This window comes from Papaver somniferum, unplaced genomic scaffold (genome assembly GCF_003573695.1).
Source record: "Papaver somniferum cultivar HN1 unplaced genomic scaffold, ASM357369v1 unplaced-scaffold_6, whole genome shotgun sequence".
Lineage (NCBI taxonomy): Eukaryota > Viridiplantae > Streptophyta > Magnoliopsida > Ranunculales > Papaveraceae > Papaver > Papaver somniferum.
The window spans coordinates 2,057,951-2,074,997 of record NW_020648748.1 but is presented as its reverse complement, the minus strand read 5'-3'; the positions used below and the strand labels follow the sequence as shown (position 1 = coordinate 2,074,997).

At 34.8% G+C, this 17,047-nt stretch overlaps 3 protein-coding genes and 1 pseudogene across 3 annotated transcripts; 3 read left to right on the top strand and 1 right to left on the bottom strand.

Moving 5' to 3' along the window:
* Nucleotides 1–828: 828 nt before the first annotated feature.
* Nucleotides 829–3,450, top strand: LOC113343550 (ubiquitin-conjugating enzyme E2 7-like). The gene is made up of 6 exons (XM_026587706.1): nt 829–995; nt 1,085–1,187; nt 1,561–1,658; nt 1,746–1,846; nt 2,844–2,921; nt 3,038–3,450. Exons 1-6 carry the CDS (start codon nt 947–949, stop codon nt 3,113–3,115), a joined length of 507 nt encoding a protein of 168 aa, XP_026443491.1. The 5' UTR covers nt 829–946; the 3' UTR covers nt 3,116–3,450.
* Nucleotides 3,451–7,064: 3,614 nt separating this feature from the next.
* Nucleotides 7,065–8,392, top strand: LOC113343546 (CASP-like protein 4C2). Its single transcript, XM_026587702.1, has 3 exons — nt 7,065–7,621; nt 7,707–7,842; nt 7,957–8,392. The coding sequence occupies exons 1-3, from the start codon at nt 7,377–7,379 to the stop codon at nt 8,179–8,181; spliced, it is 606 nt and encodes a 201-aa protein (XP_026443487.1). The 5' UTR covers nt 7,065–7,376; the 3' UTR covers nt 8,182–8,392.
* Nucleotides 8,393–8,823: 431 nt separating this feature from the next.
* LOC113343545 (syntaxin-61-like) lies at nt 8,824–12,707 on the bottom strand. The gene is made up of 8 exons (XM_026587701.1): nt 12,577–12,707; nt 12,139–12,214; nt 11,044–11,157; nt 10,641–10,754; nt 10,142–10,320; nt 9,957–10,047; nt 9,280–9,345; nt 8,824–9,071 (listed from the first exon to the last, which is right to left on the bottom strand). The coding sequence occupies exons 2-8, from the start codon at nt 12,190–12,192 to the stop codon at nt 8,961–8,963; spliced, it is 729 nt and encodes a 242-aa protein (XP_026443486.1). The 5' UTR covers nt 12,193–12,214; nt 12,577–12,707; the 3' UTR covers nt 8,824–8,960.
* A 1,591-nt stretch (nt 12,708–14,298) lies between these two features.
* LOC113343509 lies at nt 14,299–16,330 on the top strand (annotated as a pseudogene).
* Nucleotides 16,331–17,047: the final 717 nt, after the last annotated feature.

Genomic DNA, 17,047 nt, shown 5'->3' with positions numbered 1-17,047 from the left:
GAAATCTGAGCGTTCTTACAAGAATTTCGTGCATACAAAAGTAATATTAAGTTGGTAAGCAAGAATAATTTCCTAGCTAACAATATTAATGTTTATTATCAAAAAATTTCAAGCTGAACATAAATGAAAACAATGTTTAAAAAAAAAAACAACTAAAAAATCGTACACAAATATCAATTATCCGAGTGTTGTTTCAAAAAACCTCAAAAAATATACTTATGTAGTTCTGAAACCGATGCTTAAGTTCAACATTCTATGAATTACATGTGTAAAAGTTTGTGAGTTTACAAAATTTGTAGATACTTGGTAAGCTCAAATTCATCAAAATTTTTTGACAACCACTATGTGGAAACACACAAGAAGAAACCTATTAAACTGTAATTTCCTGTAAAAAAAATCCGCTTAACTATAATTTCCTATTTTAAAATCGTTCCTTTAACCGATGTCACTGTAATATAATGATAATGTCATTAGAATTATTTCCAAACTCATCGACACCTGATTTTTTTTACCAATAAAAAAAAGAGAGTAAAAGATACCAAGACCAAAGGTTAATCGCCCATGCCATCCCTAGGCCAAAGGTAAGATGACCCATACCACATTGCCACCACTAGACCAAAAGGATCAATTACCCTTTTTCCTGAGAACTAAAGAATCAAGAGGAGAGAGTGGTCTAAATTCAGTCAATCTCAAAATCATGGACTCTTTTTCACTTTCAATTTGCAAAAAAAATAGAAAACCTATTCATAAAGTAAATCTAAGGCCATATATTTCTGTAAATAAATAAAAATATGTTTAACCCCTCCTATAAATAAGAGTGTCGGCTTATTTTAGCAATTTATTCGGCCTGTGAAAAATCTCTGAGATTGCTGCAGCAGTATAGAGAGAGATTTCTTTCATCAATCCAAATCCAATAAAAAATCAATCTTTGGTGAAGGAGTCTTTGATGGGTCAATCAACACAAGCAAGTCTTCTTCTTCAGAAGCAGCTTAAAGGTTTGATGATCAAAGTTTATGTTTTTGATTTTTTTCTAGGGTTTGAATTGAAAAAATTGATTTTGATTTGGGTTGTTTGTTGTTTGCAGATCTTAGTAGGAATCCTGTTGATGGATTCTCAGCTGGTCTGGTTGATGATAAGAATGTTTTTGAATGGAGTGTAACAATTATTGGACCACCAGATACTCTCTAGTAAGTTTTGTTTTGTGGATTTCTCATATAGGTTTATACAGATTAAAGATTGAATTTTTATTGTGAATTTCATGTTTATATGGAGTTTTAGATTCTGGGTTTTTGTTTGATTGGAATTCAAATAAAATCGAAATTTTAGATTATTGGTTCATGTGTATGGCTGATTTGGGGTTCAATTGCTGATTGAATTGCTTGTGTTTGATTGAGCTTGATATGTGTAAGCTTGATCTAGAATTTTTTAGATGTTTCTGTATCTAGGGTTTGTGTTTGTATTTCAAATAGTAAAGATTTTGGTTTTCTCCTCGGGGCTTTTGTTTGTACACGGAAGTACCTTACTTGTAATAAATTGTTTGTTAAATTTGTTCAATTGCAGTGATGGAGGGTACTTTAATGCGATTATGAGCTTTCCACCTAATTATCCAAATAGCCCTCCGACAATAAGGTTCACTTCGGATATGTGGCATCCTAATGGTTAGTAGCTTCCTATCTTTTTCCTTCTTTCTCAAATATTGTTTATAATAAGACTTTTTGATTGATTGGCTATATTATTGTGTATAGTTTATGCTGATGGGCGGGTTTGCATATCTATTCTCCATGCTCCTGGTGATGACCCTAATGGCTACGAGCTTGCAAGTGAGCGATGGACGCCTGTTCATACGGTATTTTCTTGCCTTTTAGATTTAGTGCTCTTCACATGATCTTGTCAACATTCTCATGCATTGAACTTGTCCACTTTGCGTTGCCTCTCGTACATTATTTGGTTCACCAGTCATTGGATTTAGAAATTTATCGGCTTGTGTACTTGTTATGAGCTTGTACATGTCATCTATCTTATACTATGTCCATGGACAGCTAAATCTATCAATAAGCATACTTTATATGAACTATAATCAGCTAACCACGTGTTTTAGGTTGGGGAATGAATGAGTTATTCGGTAGGATATAGGGGGAGCGAGAAGTCACAGGATGTCTCTGTCATATGTGATAATAGTTTTCCGCTCAATACCGAAGTAGAGTACCTCTATTACTGTAGAACAATTACCACAATCTAATTGAACCAAGGATAATTTTGAGCAGTTGAGACCTGTGAGCTGCGAGTGGATGTTTGGTTTGAAATCTAGGCCTTAAAATTTCTGTTTAACACATGTCACTTGGCGCCAATGATTTGCAAATGTAATAATGTATAAATACTGATGCAATTATTGTTTTCTCGGCATTTACTCTCGTGCAATTGATGCAGTAGCAGTCTATTACAGAATACTCGAATGATCTTAAAGATAAGAGTTTGAAAACTAGGAGTGTCCGAGGTTTTGTTAGTTACACACTTTGTATGAAACCCATCCATAGCAGGTCACTTTAATATGTTGTCTCTATCTATATGTGTAGAGTCAAAACTAACGATATATTTTATTTTATTGATTTGTTCCATGAAGCTCATCCAGAGATAGGTGGAATTTTTGGAAAAGTTGTTTTTATATACAGTAGCTTGTTTGAACGAAACACCGTATCATATATCTATATTCTTTCTTTGTCAATGAAGGAATAGTTATCTACCTTTCCTTTAAAAGATGTCTTCTACTTTATTTCCCTTTGATGCTCTAAACTGTACTCTTTTAGTATCTTCTCCAATTCTGTTTTTGCACGTTTGATCTACAGGTTGAGAGCATCGTTCTGAGTATTATTTCCATGCTTTCAAGTCCAAATGATGAATCCCCGGCAAATGTTGAAGCCGCTGTAAGTGCCCTGTTTCACTGTTGTTGTATACAATGATCGATAGTGGTTTTATTTATTTTTGCCATGGGCGTCATATCTTTGGTTTCTAATGTAGTTAATGTTGGGGTAATTTGCAGAAAGAATGGAGAGACAAGAGGGATGAATTTAAAAAGAAAGTGAGCAGAGTTGTGAGGAAGTCCCAAGAATTTTTCTGAATGGCAAGTCAGAGGGTTTCAAACTCACAGTCAAGGAAGCGACAATGCAAAATTTGCTCCAAGTCAACGTTCGTTTGCACAAGCGAACTACAAGAAGAAGAGAGACTGGTTGTTGGGTCATGTGGTATCACCGATTCAGTAATTGTGGAACTTCAATTCAAGTTCTTATATCTATATCTTTTTCTTTTCTGTTTATTTATTTTGCAGTAATTCTCTTAGTGGTAAAAAAACGTGTATTCAGTTAAGTTTGATTCGGAGTTTTTGTTTTTATGTATAAACTTTGGTTTGATGCTTCTTCTTAACCTAATCAAGAGAAACCCTACATGAAGAGAAAATGCAGTCCTAAGCAGATGTACACAATACTTTTTTGTTGGGAGAAAAAACACTTTTCCGAAGTGTCCGATCATTCATGAGTTGGTAAGGGGTATGATTTGGAGAAGTCTGGAGTTCAAATCCCACTTGCATCAGGGTGGGTGTCCTTATTTTTCTTTCCTCGTGGTAAGAAAAAACTCGAGTCTCTCCCCGATGCAGGTAAGGTTTGAACCCAAGACATCTGTATACCAGGAGCCTAACCAGTCAAGTGAAGGGACAGTTGTGAAAACTTCTAGCAGATTATGATGTTAGAACTTGGATTCTTTCTCATGCCTGGCCACTTTCTTTATAATTTAGAACTTAAGCAGCCAAATAAACATGTGGAGGTATGATAATGTAGATGAAAAAAAAGGAGAAAGGAATGGGAACAAAAGAAAGTAAGAAGAAACTAGGAAAGAGAGCAATGACAAGACAATATAACAAACACATCATTCCATAGTCATAGCAATCAGATGTACCCTATTGCTCAAGGATTGATCAAATTGGGTGACAAACCCCTCCTCCCTACAACAATAAAAAATAAAAATACCCAATTATTATTTTGGCCAGACTCTTGGTAGTTGTACTAATATGTCTCGAGTTCGAACCTGAACATCCGAACCCTTGACCTCATGGTTCAACCCCTAAGATTCTGACCAAGTTAACAGAAGGGTAAGATTTCCGGCCAGATTTCAATTTGTCGCCAAAGTAAGATTAAGTAATTGTTTTTACACAATCCAAAATTTGGGTTATGAGATAGATTTTGAGTTATAGAAACATATGTTTCAACATTACCAATAGGGACTACTGGATTACTGGTACCAAAGTTCATATTAGATAAGTCGCTTTTTAGTTCATCTTATATGAATTTTGGTGCACTCCAAGTAATCTAATACACCCATTAACATGTATGATATTTTTGGTCACGAATTCACGAAAACACCCGCCTTATAAAACTCCTAAATCCCAATTCATTTGAAACAAGATCCTTAAAAGTATCAATTTTGTATCAGTTTTCGTCTCAGGATGATACGAACTCGTATCAGTCTGTACCATTCCAATATTAGTGTTTAATATTTTATTTATTTATTTAGAACATCAAAATTTCGATAATGTAACTAAATTTTTACTAAAGACTTCATTAATGTAACTAAGCTACTAAATTTGCAAGATAATATGAATGCAATCAGAATTAAGCATAAAAATCACAGTTCAATTATTATCAGATTTGCAATCAACGATGGTTAGTGTCAAGGGTGGAGCCAACTTGGAGCATGATATGAACACTCGGCCTAACCGGCTCCCAAGCTGAAATTGTATTTATTTTGACGTTTTTTCATATTAAAATGAAACCTATTTTGAGGCATAAAAAACCATTTTCCTGTCTAGAGTGGGCTTGTAAGGGTGTTCTAACATTGGGGAGATTATTAAGTTACGCTTAATTTTTTAAATTATTTAAATACCCTTCACCTAAATTTAAAACATGAACCTAAACTAACCAAAATCCAAAATCATACTCAAAATAAAAAATCATTTTCATTCCTAACCTAATTTAATCATTAACCAAAACGTTTTGATTTTATTTTTCGTCGGTGATTAATTGTTGATTCATAAATCTTTGGTCATTAATTAAAACCACAAGTATAAATGAGTCGTGTGAAGCATAGCGCAAAGAGAATTAACTTCATATCCGAATTTTGGAACCTAAATCATTTTATTTTATTTTAGAAGAACAGTTCGGCTGATAATTAAACATGAAAATGAAAATGATAGCTGAACTTCACTTTGTTAAAAAACACACTTAATTCGGTTGTTCAATTTTTCTTCGAACCTTCCAAACCTAAATTTGTCAGTTACAAGAGTGAAGTTCGACTGATAACTTGTCAGGCGAACCTACATTCGCCAATTACAGAATGAAGTTCGGTTGATAACAACCAAACCTCTGGGTATTCTTCATATAGGAAGAACACCCTAGGTTCGGCTGATAACTTGTCAGGAAAACCTAGGTATATTTTCAAAAAACATAGGTTCGGCTGACAAGTTATCAGGGGAACTTCACTCTGTAACTGACGAATTTAGGTTCGACTGATTCGAATAAAAAATTGAACAACCAAATTAAGTGTGTTCTTTGACAAAGTGAAGTTCGGCTATCATTTTCATGTTTAATTATCAGCCGAACTGTTCTTCTAAAATAAAATAAAATAAAATGATTTAGGTTCTAAAATTCTGATCTGAAGCTAAATCTCTTTGCACAACGCTTAACATGACTCATTTATGCATGTGGTTTTAATCAATGATCAAAGATTTATGAATCAACAATTAATCACCGACGAAAAATAAAATCAAAACGGTTTGAATGAAAATGATTTCAATGATTCCAAAATGATTAATGATTGAAACATTCATATCTGAAGCTAAATCTCTTTGCGAACGCTTCGCACGAATCATTTATACTTGTGGTTTTAATCAATGATCAAAGATTTATAAATCAACAATTAATCACCGACGAAAAATAAAATCAAAATGGTTTAGTTAATGATTCTAAATTATGTTAGGAATGAAAATGATTTTTCATTTTGAAAACAATTTTGGATTTTGGTTAGTTTAAGTTCATGTTTTAAATTTAGGTGAAGGGTATTGAAGTAATTTTAAATAATTAAGGGTAGTTTAGTAATCTACCAATTACTAGGACACTCTTTATAAACCCACCTTAGATAGGAAAATGAATATGTATGCCTCAAAAATATTTGAATATGTGAAACCTGGTTTGGCCCCTGATCAGTATCAATCCGCATTGGCCAATATCGTTGAAACGTACGTATGATAACAATATTAACATCAACGGATACGGATACCACAACTAGGGATGGGTCTAACAAGGGACTAATCCGGGCAATAATGCGTTTCTAATTTTCCTCTAAGAATTTTTTGTAAAATTAGTAGTCAACCTACCTTTGTTAATCAATGTAGCTTTTTTCCTTTGTTTAAAATATAAAACTTGTTTATTTTCATCCATTTACTTTCTCATTTTCGTTCCGTAGATCATAAATTTCTTTCCCCGATCATATTTTGTAATCTAAGTGTGTCGATTTTAATCTTTTACTTGTATATTTATCTAATATTTTAATCTTCGACCACATTTGGCAACTATTGATATTCTAGATCTATTCTAGATAGATTTCTGAGTTCGTTCCTGACTGCAATGATATCTGACACGACGATTTTTTTGTTTTTGTTTTTTGATCGATAAAGAATATGGTGCTAACGAGTTTTGATCTCAGTTTCAATCGGCATTGACCAGTGTCGTCGAAACGAACGTACGATATCAATTTCAACGAATAATGATAATACAACGATAACTGACACGACGAACACAATTTATTATTATTATTATTTTTTTATCGATAAAGAATACGATGCTGACGAGTTTTGAGCACATGTTACTGATATTGTCATCTGTCACCACGGGCAACCAAATTAGAAGAACCTTTGATCCACTTCCTCCTGGTCTAAACCTAACTAGCAAACTAGCCCAACCAACCCCAAAGATAAAACCAAGTACAAGGAAAAGTAGAGAAAAGGAATGGGAAATAGAAGAGAAAAGAAAGAAGAAAGAAAAACACACAAAAAAAGAAAAGAAAAGAAAGTTGTAGTTAGTTTTTCTCACTCATCTTTCATCACTTGTTTCCTTTTCTTTGTTTCATATCCTTTTCTCACCACTTCATGCTCATGGATCTCTTGCCATCATCTCCCCCGTGAACCCTAAACCCAACCCCATCCATCATCATCACATCAACAACATCAGTCCTTTAATTCTCCCATAACTTTCACTTCTTAGAAAGTGAGAGCCTTATTTTACTCCTTCCTCTCATGACTTCTCTTTTCTCCAAGAAAAAACAACAACAAGAAGATGATGCGATCTCCTCAAGAATCACTTAGAAATGGGGTTCTTGAAACTTCAACACCACCACACCACCACCACCATCAACCCCATCATTTCCATTCTACTGTTTCTTTACTGAAACTCCGTAGATTCAATACTCTTATTCTCATTTTCCGTTTTGTTTCTTTCTGTTTTTGTCTTGCTTCTACCATTTTCATGGCTACTAATTCTTCTTCTAATTCACTTTCTTGGGCTGATTTTACTACTCTTAGGTAAACTCTAATTTTGTTCAAATTGCCCCCATTTTGACCGAATTTGACTAATTTTGACTGGGGTTTTTGATTTTTTGTCATTCAGAGTTGTTGTAGCTGCAAATGGGATTGTTGCTGTATATTCATTAGCTGAAATGGGTGCTTCAATTTGGGAGATTTTGAAAGGAACTACTGTTTTTCCTGAAACCATTCAAGTCTGGTTTGATTTCAGTCATGACCAGGTATGCAATGGAATTTCAATTGAAAGGAATTGAATTGAAATGATGGGAATTTGATTTTTGGGGGAGTGATTGTGTTTTTTTTTTTTTCTGATTGATTTTATGTATGCTCACTAGGTGTTTGCGTATTTGCTGGTATCAGCAAATGTGGCAGGAACAACAATGGTAAGAACATTGAGAAATGATGGGGATACATGTAGTGTTAATAGCTCATTTTGTGTGCAATCAACCATATCGATTAGTTTAGGATATGTTGGGTTTTTATTTCTAGGGTTTTCCTCGTTACTGTCTGGATTTCGAGTCGGTTGTTTTATCATTAACGGTTCTCGGTTTCATCTTTGAAATGAAAAATGTAATGTATGTACAAGAGAAGAGAAGTAAAGATTATTACCCTTACAGTGTTGTTGTTGTTGTTGCTGAGGCCTGAGGGAGATTGCCAGTGTGTGTATTTTATAGGAAGTTTGATGAATGAGAGTGAGATAAAGAATGAAAGAAAATTTGTATCGTCAGTTCTTTTTGAAACTGGGAAAACTTGTTTGCTTCTTTTCTCTGATGATTTTTCTGGATTTAACTCATTTGGATCACCCCCACTTGCTAGAATGTGGATATAATATGTCCCATGTCTTTGAGCAAATGAAAAACCGGAAAGCGGGTAAGCTTCGGCATCAGGCTCAGGGTGCTGAACCAGCAAAACGGCCGCATTACCCCTTATGGTGTAGTTTCACATGTTGCAATTGTCAGGCGTATAATTGTTCAGACAGAGGACATGCAGTCTTCAAGCCAGGTTCAACAAAAACATCAAACCAGGTTCGACAAAATTGAAAAATCTGAAAAACTTGGACACCCTGACTTGGGATGTTGCAAAAAGCAATCACCTCTTGAGGTGTAGTTTAACGTGTTGCAACTTGCAATTGTCAGACGCCAACAATCGTCAGGCAAAAATGAATGTTTTGGTCTGAATTTGCTGAACATTTTTTTTTTTCAAGCATCATAATAAATTTTTTTTTGACAAAAGTGAATTTATTTCAAGAAATTCAATGTCTGCAATTAACACATCTATGTACTGATTCGGCTACCAAACACTCTCGCTATCTCTCTCCCTCTCTCGATATCTATGAACTTTAGGTAAAGAACACAAGAACAAACAGAATAATGAATAAAACTACCAAGAATATAATCATCAAAATCTGTCCCTTTGCTCCAGCTTTCTTCATAACCATCTCCACTTTTTTCTGCAGCAAATAAGCATTAATTTTCCTCCATCAGATTGGGATTTACCAGAAAAGGTTTGAATCTAGTATATCATATATGGCTTTGAAGTAGGTTCTATTTTGTTAAATACATGAAAGAGGGTAATCCCTTCATGTATCCTCTTAAAAGGTTGAACTCAAGAAAATATTTATAGGTAACACTGATAGATATGCTCAGAAGCAGCTATACCTGAACAAAATCAAGACGATTTGTAGTACTCTCCATATCTAATCCAAGTTCATGTATGATTTTCTCCTGTTGCACAATTAAGATTATTAGTTACTATGTATGAAAACTGAAACAAAATGTTCAAAATTTAGTATATAAAACATATATAAAAAGAGGTCCCTGTATAAACTCAGGAAAACTTGGCAGTAGCTACTTGGTAAACTGTGGCTGTGCTAGCAATAGCATTGACATACTTAATGGAAGTATGAGATTATAAGCAGTGGCTCTGACTTGCGACTGCAGGGGAAGACTATCTTAGGAGACAGTTTCATAAACAATATCTATCTCCAATGCTGGACAGCAAGACCAAGGGGGTGACTTCGGTAACCTAGTATCTCCAAATTTTAACAAAGAAGACAAAATTTCAACCTTACAAAAGGAATGGCCATAATTCTACCTGATAAACTATGCCCGTTCTAAGACTGACATACTTAAATAACATATGATATTAAAAAGAAGTTAACATGACTTGTGACTGCAGGGGAAGGCAATCCTAAGAGACAGATTCCATTACGAAAATCTAACAATCTCTAATGCTGAACAGCAATTGTGGGACTTCAGTAACCTAGTATCTTCAAATTCCAACAAACAAGACAATACTTCAACCTTACAAAAGGAATAACAATCAGAAATTCTACCTGTCCTGTAAGTTCTTCGTGTATAGTAAGCCCCACTCCTCCAATTCTTTGCACACTTGCACTTAACTCATCCAGTTCATCATCTTGTTGCCTAGAAAAGCCAGTTGGTAAAAAGCAATCGGTAAGAATCAAATCTGTATCTTGGTATTCGTTGGACCACTGGGGAATAAAAGAGAGGGGATTACTTTATGAGGAGCATCTGTCTATCTGACTCAGATGATATGAAATCATCATTATCTTGTGGTGCATATGAGCTGGATTTGCCTGCCTGGTAAGGATCATTAGGGACCCTCATTAGCTCCTGGCGCATACCGTTCGCACTTCTAGCTTTTCCAGCTTCGACAGCTTTCTTCATGACACCCACCTAAAGTAACAATTTTTTTTTTTAATCAACTTGAAGGCAGAAATTGTTCAAAGAAAACGACCCAAAAAGCCGAATACCAGGCAGCTTTCTTTAAGTTTGTTCATTGTCAAATCATCACTATCTTCAACATTTTCTTCATTAACTCAGGAATTTTTTTTTAAAGAGAAACTCGCGAATAAGTACACAAAATGCAAATAACTCAGAATATTTAAAAACCTTCATTTATTTGCTCAGGTTTAGGTACAACAAAATTGAAATAATGACTGTATGACCTAGAGTGTTAAATTAAAAGTCTCCAACGGATGATTCTTCCAACATACCTGAGTGCGAGCAGTGCTTGTCCATCTTCTACGTTTCTCAAGCTCCACTTCATCAATGCCATACCAAGAAGGGTCTCTAGCTGCCACAGCAATCGCCTTATCCAATTCATCCACCTTCCTATCAAGAAATTAAATGTTCAGCAGATACAGAGGGCATGAAGTGCCAAGGAATATGCTACAATGTGTAGAAGGTATAGGTGGAAATTTTTAAAGTTTACAGCAGCCGCTGTTAGGGAATAAAAGAACAATGGTACATGTAACTTAAACTGTTCACAATGTAAAATTGTCAAGTCTCTATAAGGAAGTACAAGTGCCTTTTTTGAATTCTTCTACAGAAACGAAACTACGTACTATATTAGCAAAATTTCGTATAAGGAATTATTTGTCAAACTGATTGGAATACCTGCCACTCAATGCTTTCACAACCAGTTTGTAGTTCTTTTGTTAGATGCACTCGCTCTTCGGTGTTTGCAGGGACAGTCTCCCATTGGTGAAAAGTGGATTGTAGTTTATCAATCTGACCATAAAATCTTAAGACATTCAGTTACAGGTCAATGCAAGGACACTGGAGCAATCATGAACAAATCTTCAAATAATCTAAAATATATAACATATGCAAGATATCATCAACAAAGTTCTTCTAGCTTTGCCATCATAAAGGATATACCATAAAATGCCAGCACTCCTATGTATATGATATACTATTACCATCCAAGGACTCATATGCAGCAGGTTCCATGTACATATTTTGGTTAGTATGTTGTTTACAATTCAAACTTATACAGAAAAATTGTCGGCTGATCTCTATGATGCCAAAGGATATATAATAATACACTCAATTTACCCAAGTTGTTACACCACAATTACAAGTCCGGTGGAGCAATCATGAACTTTGCCTTCAAGTAAACAAAACTAAACAACAAGAACCAAACACAGCCAACCATCATCAACAATAACAACAATAACAATAGCAAAAGTATTCCATCCTTTCCATCAGAAAAAACACGATATGATACCAGCGTTCTTACTTACTGATCTCATTTTTTACAGAAAGAATCTGATTTACTATGCCAGCAGTAGTAGTCTACTACCCACTAGATATTGTGCCAGCATTCTAATTACTATATTCACAGTTTAGAAGCACAAATACTCTTGCACATAATCTGCAATTCTCGGCTAACTTCTAAAGTATGTGATGTTTAAGCATATACAGATATACTCAATTTAGGCAAATCTTATGCACTTTTACTACATAGTTTAACATCATTATTAAGTTGTTCTAAGTTTCATGTGAAAGGTTACTAACGATGATCACAACCACGCGAAAAGAAGAAAACCAAACAATTCATGTAAGCCAGTAATTGTCACACTATCTCGAAACAAACTCACTGCTGTGTGTCCCATACGAATGAATCGCAACAACATCAATGAAATGAAAAAGCAATGCAAAATCAAAGAAAACTTCACCATAAGAGTGACAAAAGTAGAAAGCACTTACAGAATCTTGAATTTCTTCCTTAACAATGTAAAACGGATCCTGAGGTGAAGACATTTTTAACCTTATTTACATTATCCTGCACAATTAGACACAAAAGAAACTCAAATTCAACATCCAAAACAAATAAGACATCGTTTACACATCCAATCAACACAACATCTCTCCCGTTAAAGTCTTCCTACTGATCCAGCAAACTTAATAATCCTAATTTTCCGATTCATAATCAGATCCAGAATTAGAAAACCTAAATTCAGTCCAATTCGCACTTTTCTAAACCCCTGAATCAGATTCATACACCAATTTTCATCAGATCCAAATACAAAACTCAATATATACTATAAATAATCCAAGTTTTACCACAAAAACCCAAAAAATCTATCAAAATTTCAGGATCTGTGAGTATGAACAAGAAGAAGATGAAACAGTATAGATACTTACATGCGGATAATCTCTGGTGTGTTGTTTGTTGAAATCCTTACTGACAAAAAACGGAATTCTCTTTTCTTCTTCTTTGAAATTTGGAGAGCTTGAGAAGATGGAAAAGGAATTTTAGAAAGAGTTAGAAAGAGTGTGAGAAAAAAAAAAAAAAAAAAGAGGAGAAGAAATTACTTAATTGATGACAATACTATGGGCAGGCACGTGAGTTTACTCGTCCGATATTCGAGCTGATTTAACTCGTCTGAACCGAGTAAAATTCAGTTCATTATTTTTACTTTTGAAAATTTTACCGCGTCTATTCTCAGATCTACAAAAAAGGTTAAAATAGGGGTTTCCATATTGTATTTATCACTTCTTCCTTCCAAGTTAAAAAACACTTGCAGCTCATTTTGAGAACGAAAAGAGAGGCAGGGAAGAAGAAAAACGTAGAAGAACAACTTAATAATGATGTTAAGTTGAAAAAGCTAATAGTCGAAAAAGCTACTAATTAAACGCAGAAGAACAACTGATTTTGTGCTTTGGGCTCAAATGTCTGTCTAATTTGCTAATTCAGTACCCTACTTTACTGAATCATGAATTTGTATGGCGAATTAAACCACAAAGATCAATAAAACATGCTTTAGGAGCATTTGCTGTCATGGTTTAGAAGAAAATCGATTATTCCTAATGAAAGTAGGTGAAGATTACATTGTTTCATTTCTTTGAATAAATCACTAAAGGTGTAAAGAAAATTAAGTTTCACTCGCTAGGTTTGGGTAATTTGTAAGATGTTAGTGTATACTTTATGGTAATTTATATGAAATTCCGAATTTGTACAAGTCTTGTGTTTCTACACTTTGTATGCAGTTTTGATTATCTAATTGGGATCAAATTCGAAGTTTAGCAAATGCTTATTGCTGAACAATGTACATCAACCATGGTTGTTAGTGTTTGTTATCCATCGAATGTGGATTGGCAAATTGCAAATAAACTGGTTGTTTATGTAGCTACACAAATTGAGTCTTCTCTAATAATTTGCTATCTACACTCTCTATGTGAACTTAGTACCAAGTAGCAGCGGCATTACTGTCTGTGGACCGGATAAATGAACGAGTATGCGAGATTAGGGGAGGTGTAATTTTTGTTTTCCCTTTACTCCTTTAAAATTCCTTTTGAGGTATACTTTTCTTATGGTTCTCAGAATAGACTTGTACCTAGATTTATATGAATACGTAGTGGAATGGATATTGGTATTCTCCATGCTTTCATCAGATGTTTGCTTTGATACCATTAAGAAATCTCAAAACGACTCGACTGTTTATCACATCATCAAGTCTGCAAATTGTAAATGAACTGGTTGTTTATGTAGTTACACAAGTTGAGTCTTCTCTAGTAATGTGGTCTCTGTATTCCCTATATGAGCTTAGTATGAATGAACAGCGTGGTATATATTACCATCTCTGGACTGGATAAATGAATGAATATACGAGATTTTGGGAGGCGTAGTTTTGTTTTCCCTTTACTCATTTAGAGTTGTTTTTGAGCTGTCTTCATCTCGTGGTTCTCAGAATAGACTTGTGGATTGATAATATGAATGAGTAGCAGAATGGATATTTGTGTCTCCATGCTTTCTTGATATGTTTGATTGGGTACCATTAACTTTTTATCACATCGTCAGAATGATGTGGAAATTAAACAATTTTTCAACGTTTTTGTCTGTTTTCTCTCCCCCAGAACAACTAGATGGCTGAATATAAAATTTTATGTCTTAGCATTTGCAGTCATGGTATAGATGTTTTCCGTTACGTTATTGCAATGCATATTTTAAAGATTTCACAACAACATTCGGTACAGAATAACATGGTGATTGCAAAGAAATTAGGTGATGTTATAGGGTGTAGGAAGGACCCCTTTATTGGTTGATTTAGTGGTTAATGTCTGAGGCTCCTTGATTATGGTGTGGTTTTCTATATTATGTTATAGTTTCTTTTCAATTGAACTTATTTTACTGGAATTGTTGGATTTACAGGGAGTCCCAGGGGGTTGTAGGTACAGCTTGAGGCATCTTGTGTCTAGACTGTCTGAGCTCCTTGGAGTCAGAGTGAGTTTTCTTTAACCTTAAGTGACACTGTTAATGGAATTTGTACCTTGTAAATGTCCTTATTTGGTTTTGGTCTCCTTAACAGGTTGAAATGGCAAATGGATGTATCGGGGATAAAGTTCAGAGCTTGGTTGCCGCAGTCCCTAATGGAGGTGTTGTGCTCCTTGAAAATGTGAGGTTCTACAAAGGAGAATTGATCAATGACCCCGAGTTTGCAAGGAAGCTAGCATCTGTTGCGTACCTCTATGTTAATGATTGTTTTCTAACTGCTCACAGAACTGATGCTTCCTCGGTGGGAGTCACTAAATTCTTAAGGCCATCCGTGGCTGGATTCCTTGTGCAGAAGGTATGCCATTTTGTAGTTTTTAGTGCACCATATATTTTTGACAACATCCATCATCTGTTTTCAGTACTGCTACTCTTGAGCTAAGCTGGCCTGCCATGATTGTGATCATTAAAATTCACTCCTTTTCCATATACCTATTCTGGACGCTTGTAATGATTGCACATTTTGGATGCAACAAGCTTTCATTTTTATGTTTAAAAGATCATAAAAAATGAGGTCGTTTTACTACATTTCATATCAGAAATTTAGGTGTATACAGTTCACAGAGCAACACTTTTTTGCAGATTAGTACATGGTTTATTATTTTCCTACCTTTTAAATTCTAGAGTCCTATTCTGAAAAGCTTATAATATTGTACATGCTTCTGTATGGTGTTCATGTTTTTTGCTTTAAATACTGAATGAATGAGATCCTGGTTTAATCTATAATTTTGTTGGAGCTGTGACGAATCCTAAGAGGCCATTTGTTGCTATTGTTGGTGGTTTTAGGCTCTCACTAAAGATAAAGAGTGATCGAGTATTTGTTGGAGAAAGTTGATATCTTAATGTTAGGTGGCAGAATGATCTCCACATTTAACAGGTCTAATGGCCTACCTGTTGGATCATCTCCTGTTGAGGAAGATATGATTGATGCTGCAAAGTCAATTATCGAGAAGGCTAAGGTCAAGAAAGTGTCTCTTCACTTACCGATTGATGTTGTGATTGCTGACAAATGTGCTCCTGATGCGAACTGCAAGGTTTGTTTCCTAACGCACTTTTAAACTTCACAGCATATCTGGTTGCCTTGGTGTCTGGTTATACTGACGTTGTTAATGAGTGAGTAATAGATGTTATTTGTTGCAGACTGTAGCAGCATGTACTATCCCAGATGGGTGGATGAATATGGATATCGGTTCAGAATCCATTGATGCATTCAATGCATATCTTGATTCCGCCAAGACCGTTATATATCATGGATCCATGGGATTGTACCAGCTCGACAGGTTTTCTCATGGAACAATTGTACGTATCTAGTTTCTATCTTTCCGATTATTTTATGCTATACAGTTTATAGAAGTAGCAAATGGCAAGCTATTCCTCCCTAACTCCATATCTTCTTCTAAAATGTGTTATAACTTATTTCAGGCTATTGCTAGGAAGCTGGCTGAGCTTAGCAGGAAAGGAGTAACGATCATCATTGGAGGTGGTGACTCAATTGTGGCTATGAAGACATTAGGTTTCGCCCACAAGATGAACCACATCTCAACTGGAGGTGTGGCCAGCAAGGATCTATTAGAAGGTAAGTTGCTTCCTTCAATTGGTGCTCTAGATGATGCTTCTGCTGATTGAGGCTGTTGAGGATGTTTAACCAGCGCTTGTGAATATTAATAGTAGTACCTGTCTAAAAATTCTGAAAAATTCGTGTTAGAATATATATGTAACAAACCCATCTTGTTTTTGATTGATTTTATTTTGTTTGATCGATAGAATATGATTTCAAAGATGAAATTCGGGTTTTCAGAAGATCAGTTCGGATGGTCTTGGAGTATCAATTTTTAGCCGAACCTAGTGTATGATTTAGAGAAACACTATGTTCGGCTAATGCGACTTTACTAGATTTTGTTCGAATTAGCCGAACCTAAATTCGTCAATTACAGAGTGAAGTTCGGCTGATAACTTTTCAGCCGAACCTCGGTTTTTTTGAAAATATACTCAGGTTCGGCTGATAACTTGTCAGCCGAACCTAGGTATATTTTCAAAAAACTGAGGTTCGGCTGAAAAGTTATCAGCCGAGCTGTTCATCCGGTCAGTGGATCTGGGTTTTAAAAAAATTCAATTTTTTGACAGATTCAACTTATAAAAAGAAATTAAACCTCGTATATAATATACCTCTGATTTGAATCACACATTTTGGTCACTTCTATTCACTAAAATCTCAAAATTCAAAATCCAAGTTTTTTTCACTTATTCTTCTTCTTCCTCTCAAAAACCACAACTCTCTCACATAAATTTGATTTTCCACTAATTTACCACTAATAATTTAATTTTTAATCAATCCTTAAAATT

Bases quoted from the DNA above. Each gene is read 5' to 3' on its own strand.
- LOC113343550 (XM_026587706.1), top strand. From the start codon at position 947: ATGGGTCAATCAACACAAGCAAGTCTTCTTCTTCAGAAGCAGCTTAAA. The intron at 996-1,084 runs GTTTGATGATCA...TGTTGTTTGCAG, and splicing joins TCTTCAGAAGCAGCTTAAAG to ATCTTAGTAGGAATCCTGTT. The intron at 1,847-2,843 runs GTATTTTCTTGC...TTTGATCTACAG, and splicing joins GATGGACGCCTGTTCATACG to GTTGAGAGCATCGTTCTGAG.
- LOC113343546 (XM_026587702.1), top strand. From the start codon at position 7,377: ATGATGCGATCTCCTCAAGAATCACTTAGAAATGGGGTTCTTGAAACT. The intron at 7,622-7,706 runs GTAAACTCTAAT...TTTGTCATTCAG, and splicing joins GCTGATTTTACTACTCTTAG to AGTTGTTGTAGCTGCAAATG. The intron at 7,843-7,956 runs GTATGCAATGGA...TATGCTCACTAG, and splicing joins TTGATTTCAGTCATGACCAG to GTGTTTGCGTATTTGCTGGT.
- LOC113343545 (XM_026587701.1), bottom strand. From the start codon at position 12,192: ATGTCTTCACCTCAGGATCCGTTTTACATTGTTAAGGAAGAAATTCAA. The intron at 11,158-12,138 runs GTAAGTGCTTTC...TTTTATGGTCAG, and splicing joins AGGAAGAAATTCAAGATTCT to ATTGATAAACTACAATCCAC. The intron at 9,072-9,279 runs GTATAGCTGCTT...TATTTGCTGCAG, and splicing joins ATCGTCTTGATTTTGTTCAG to AAAAAAGTGGAGATGGTTAT.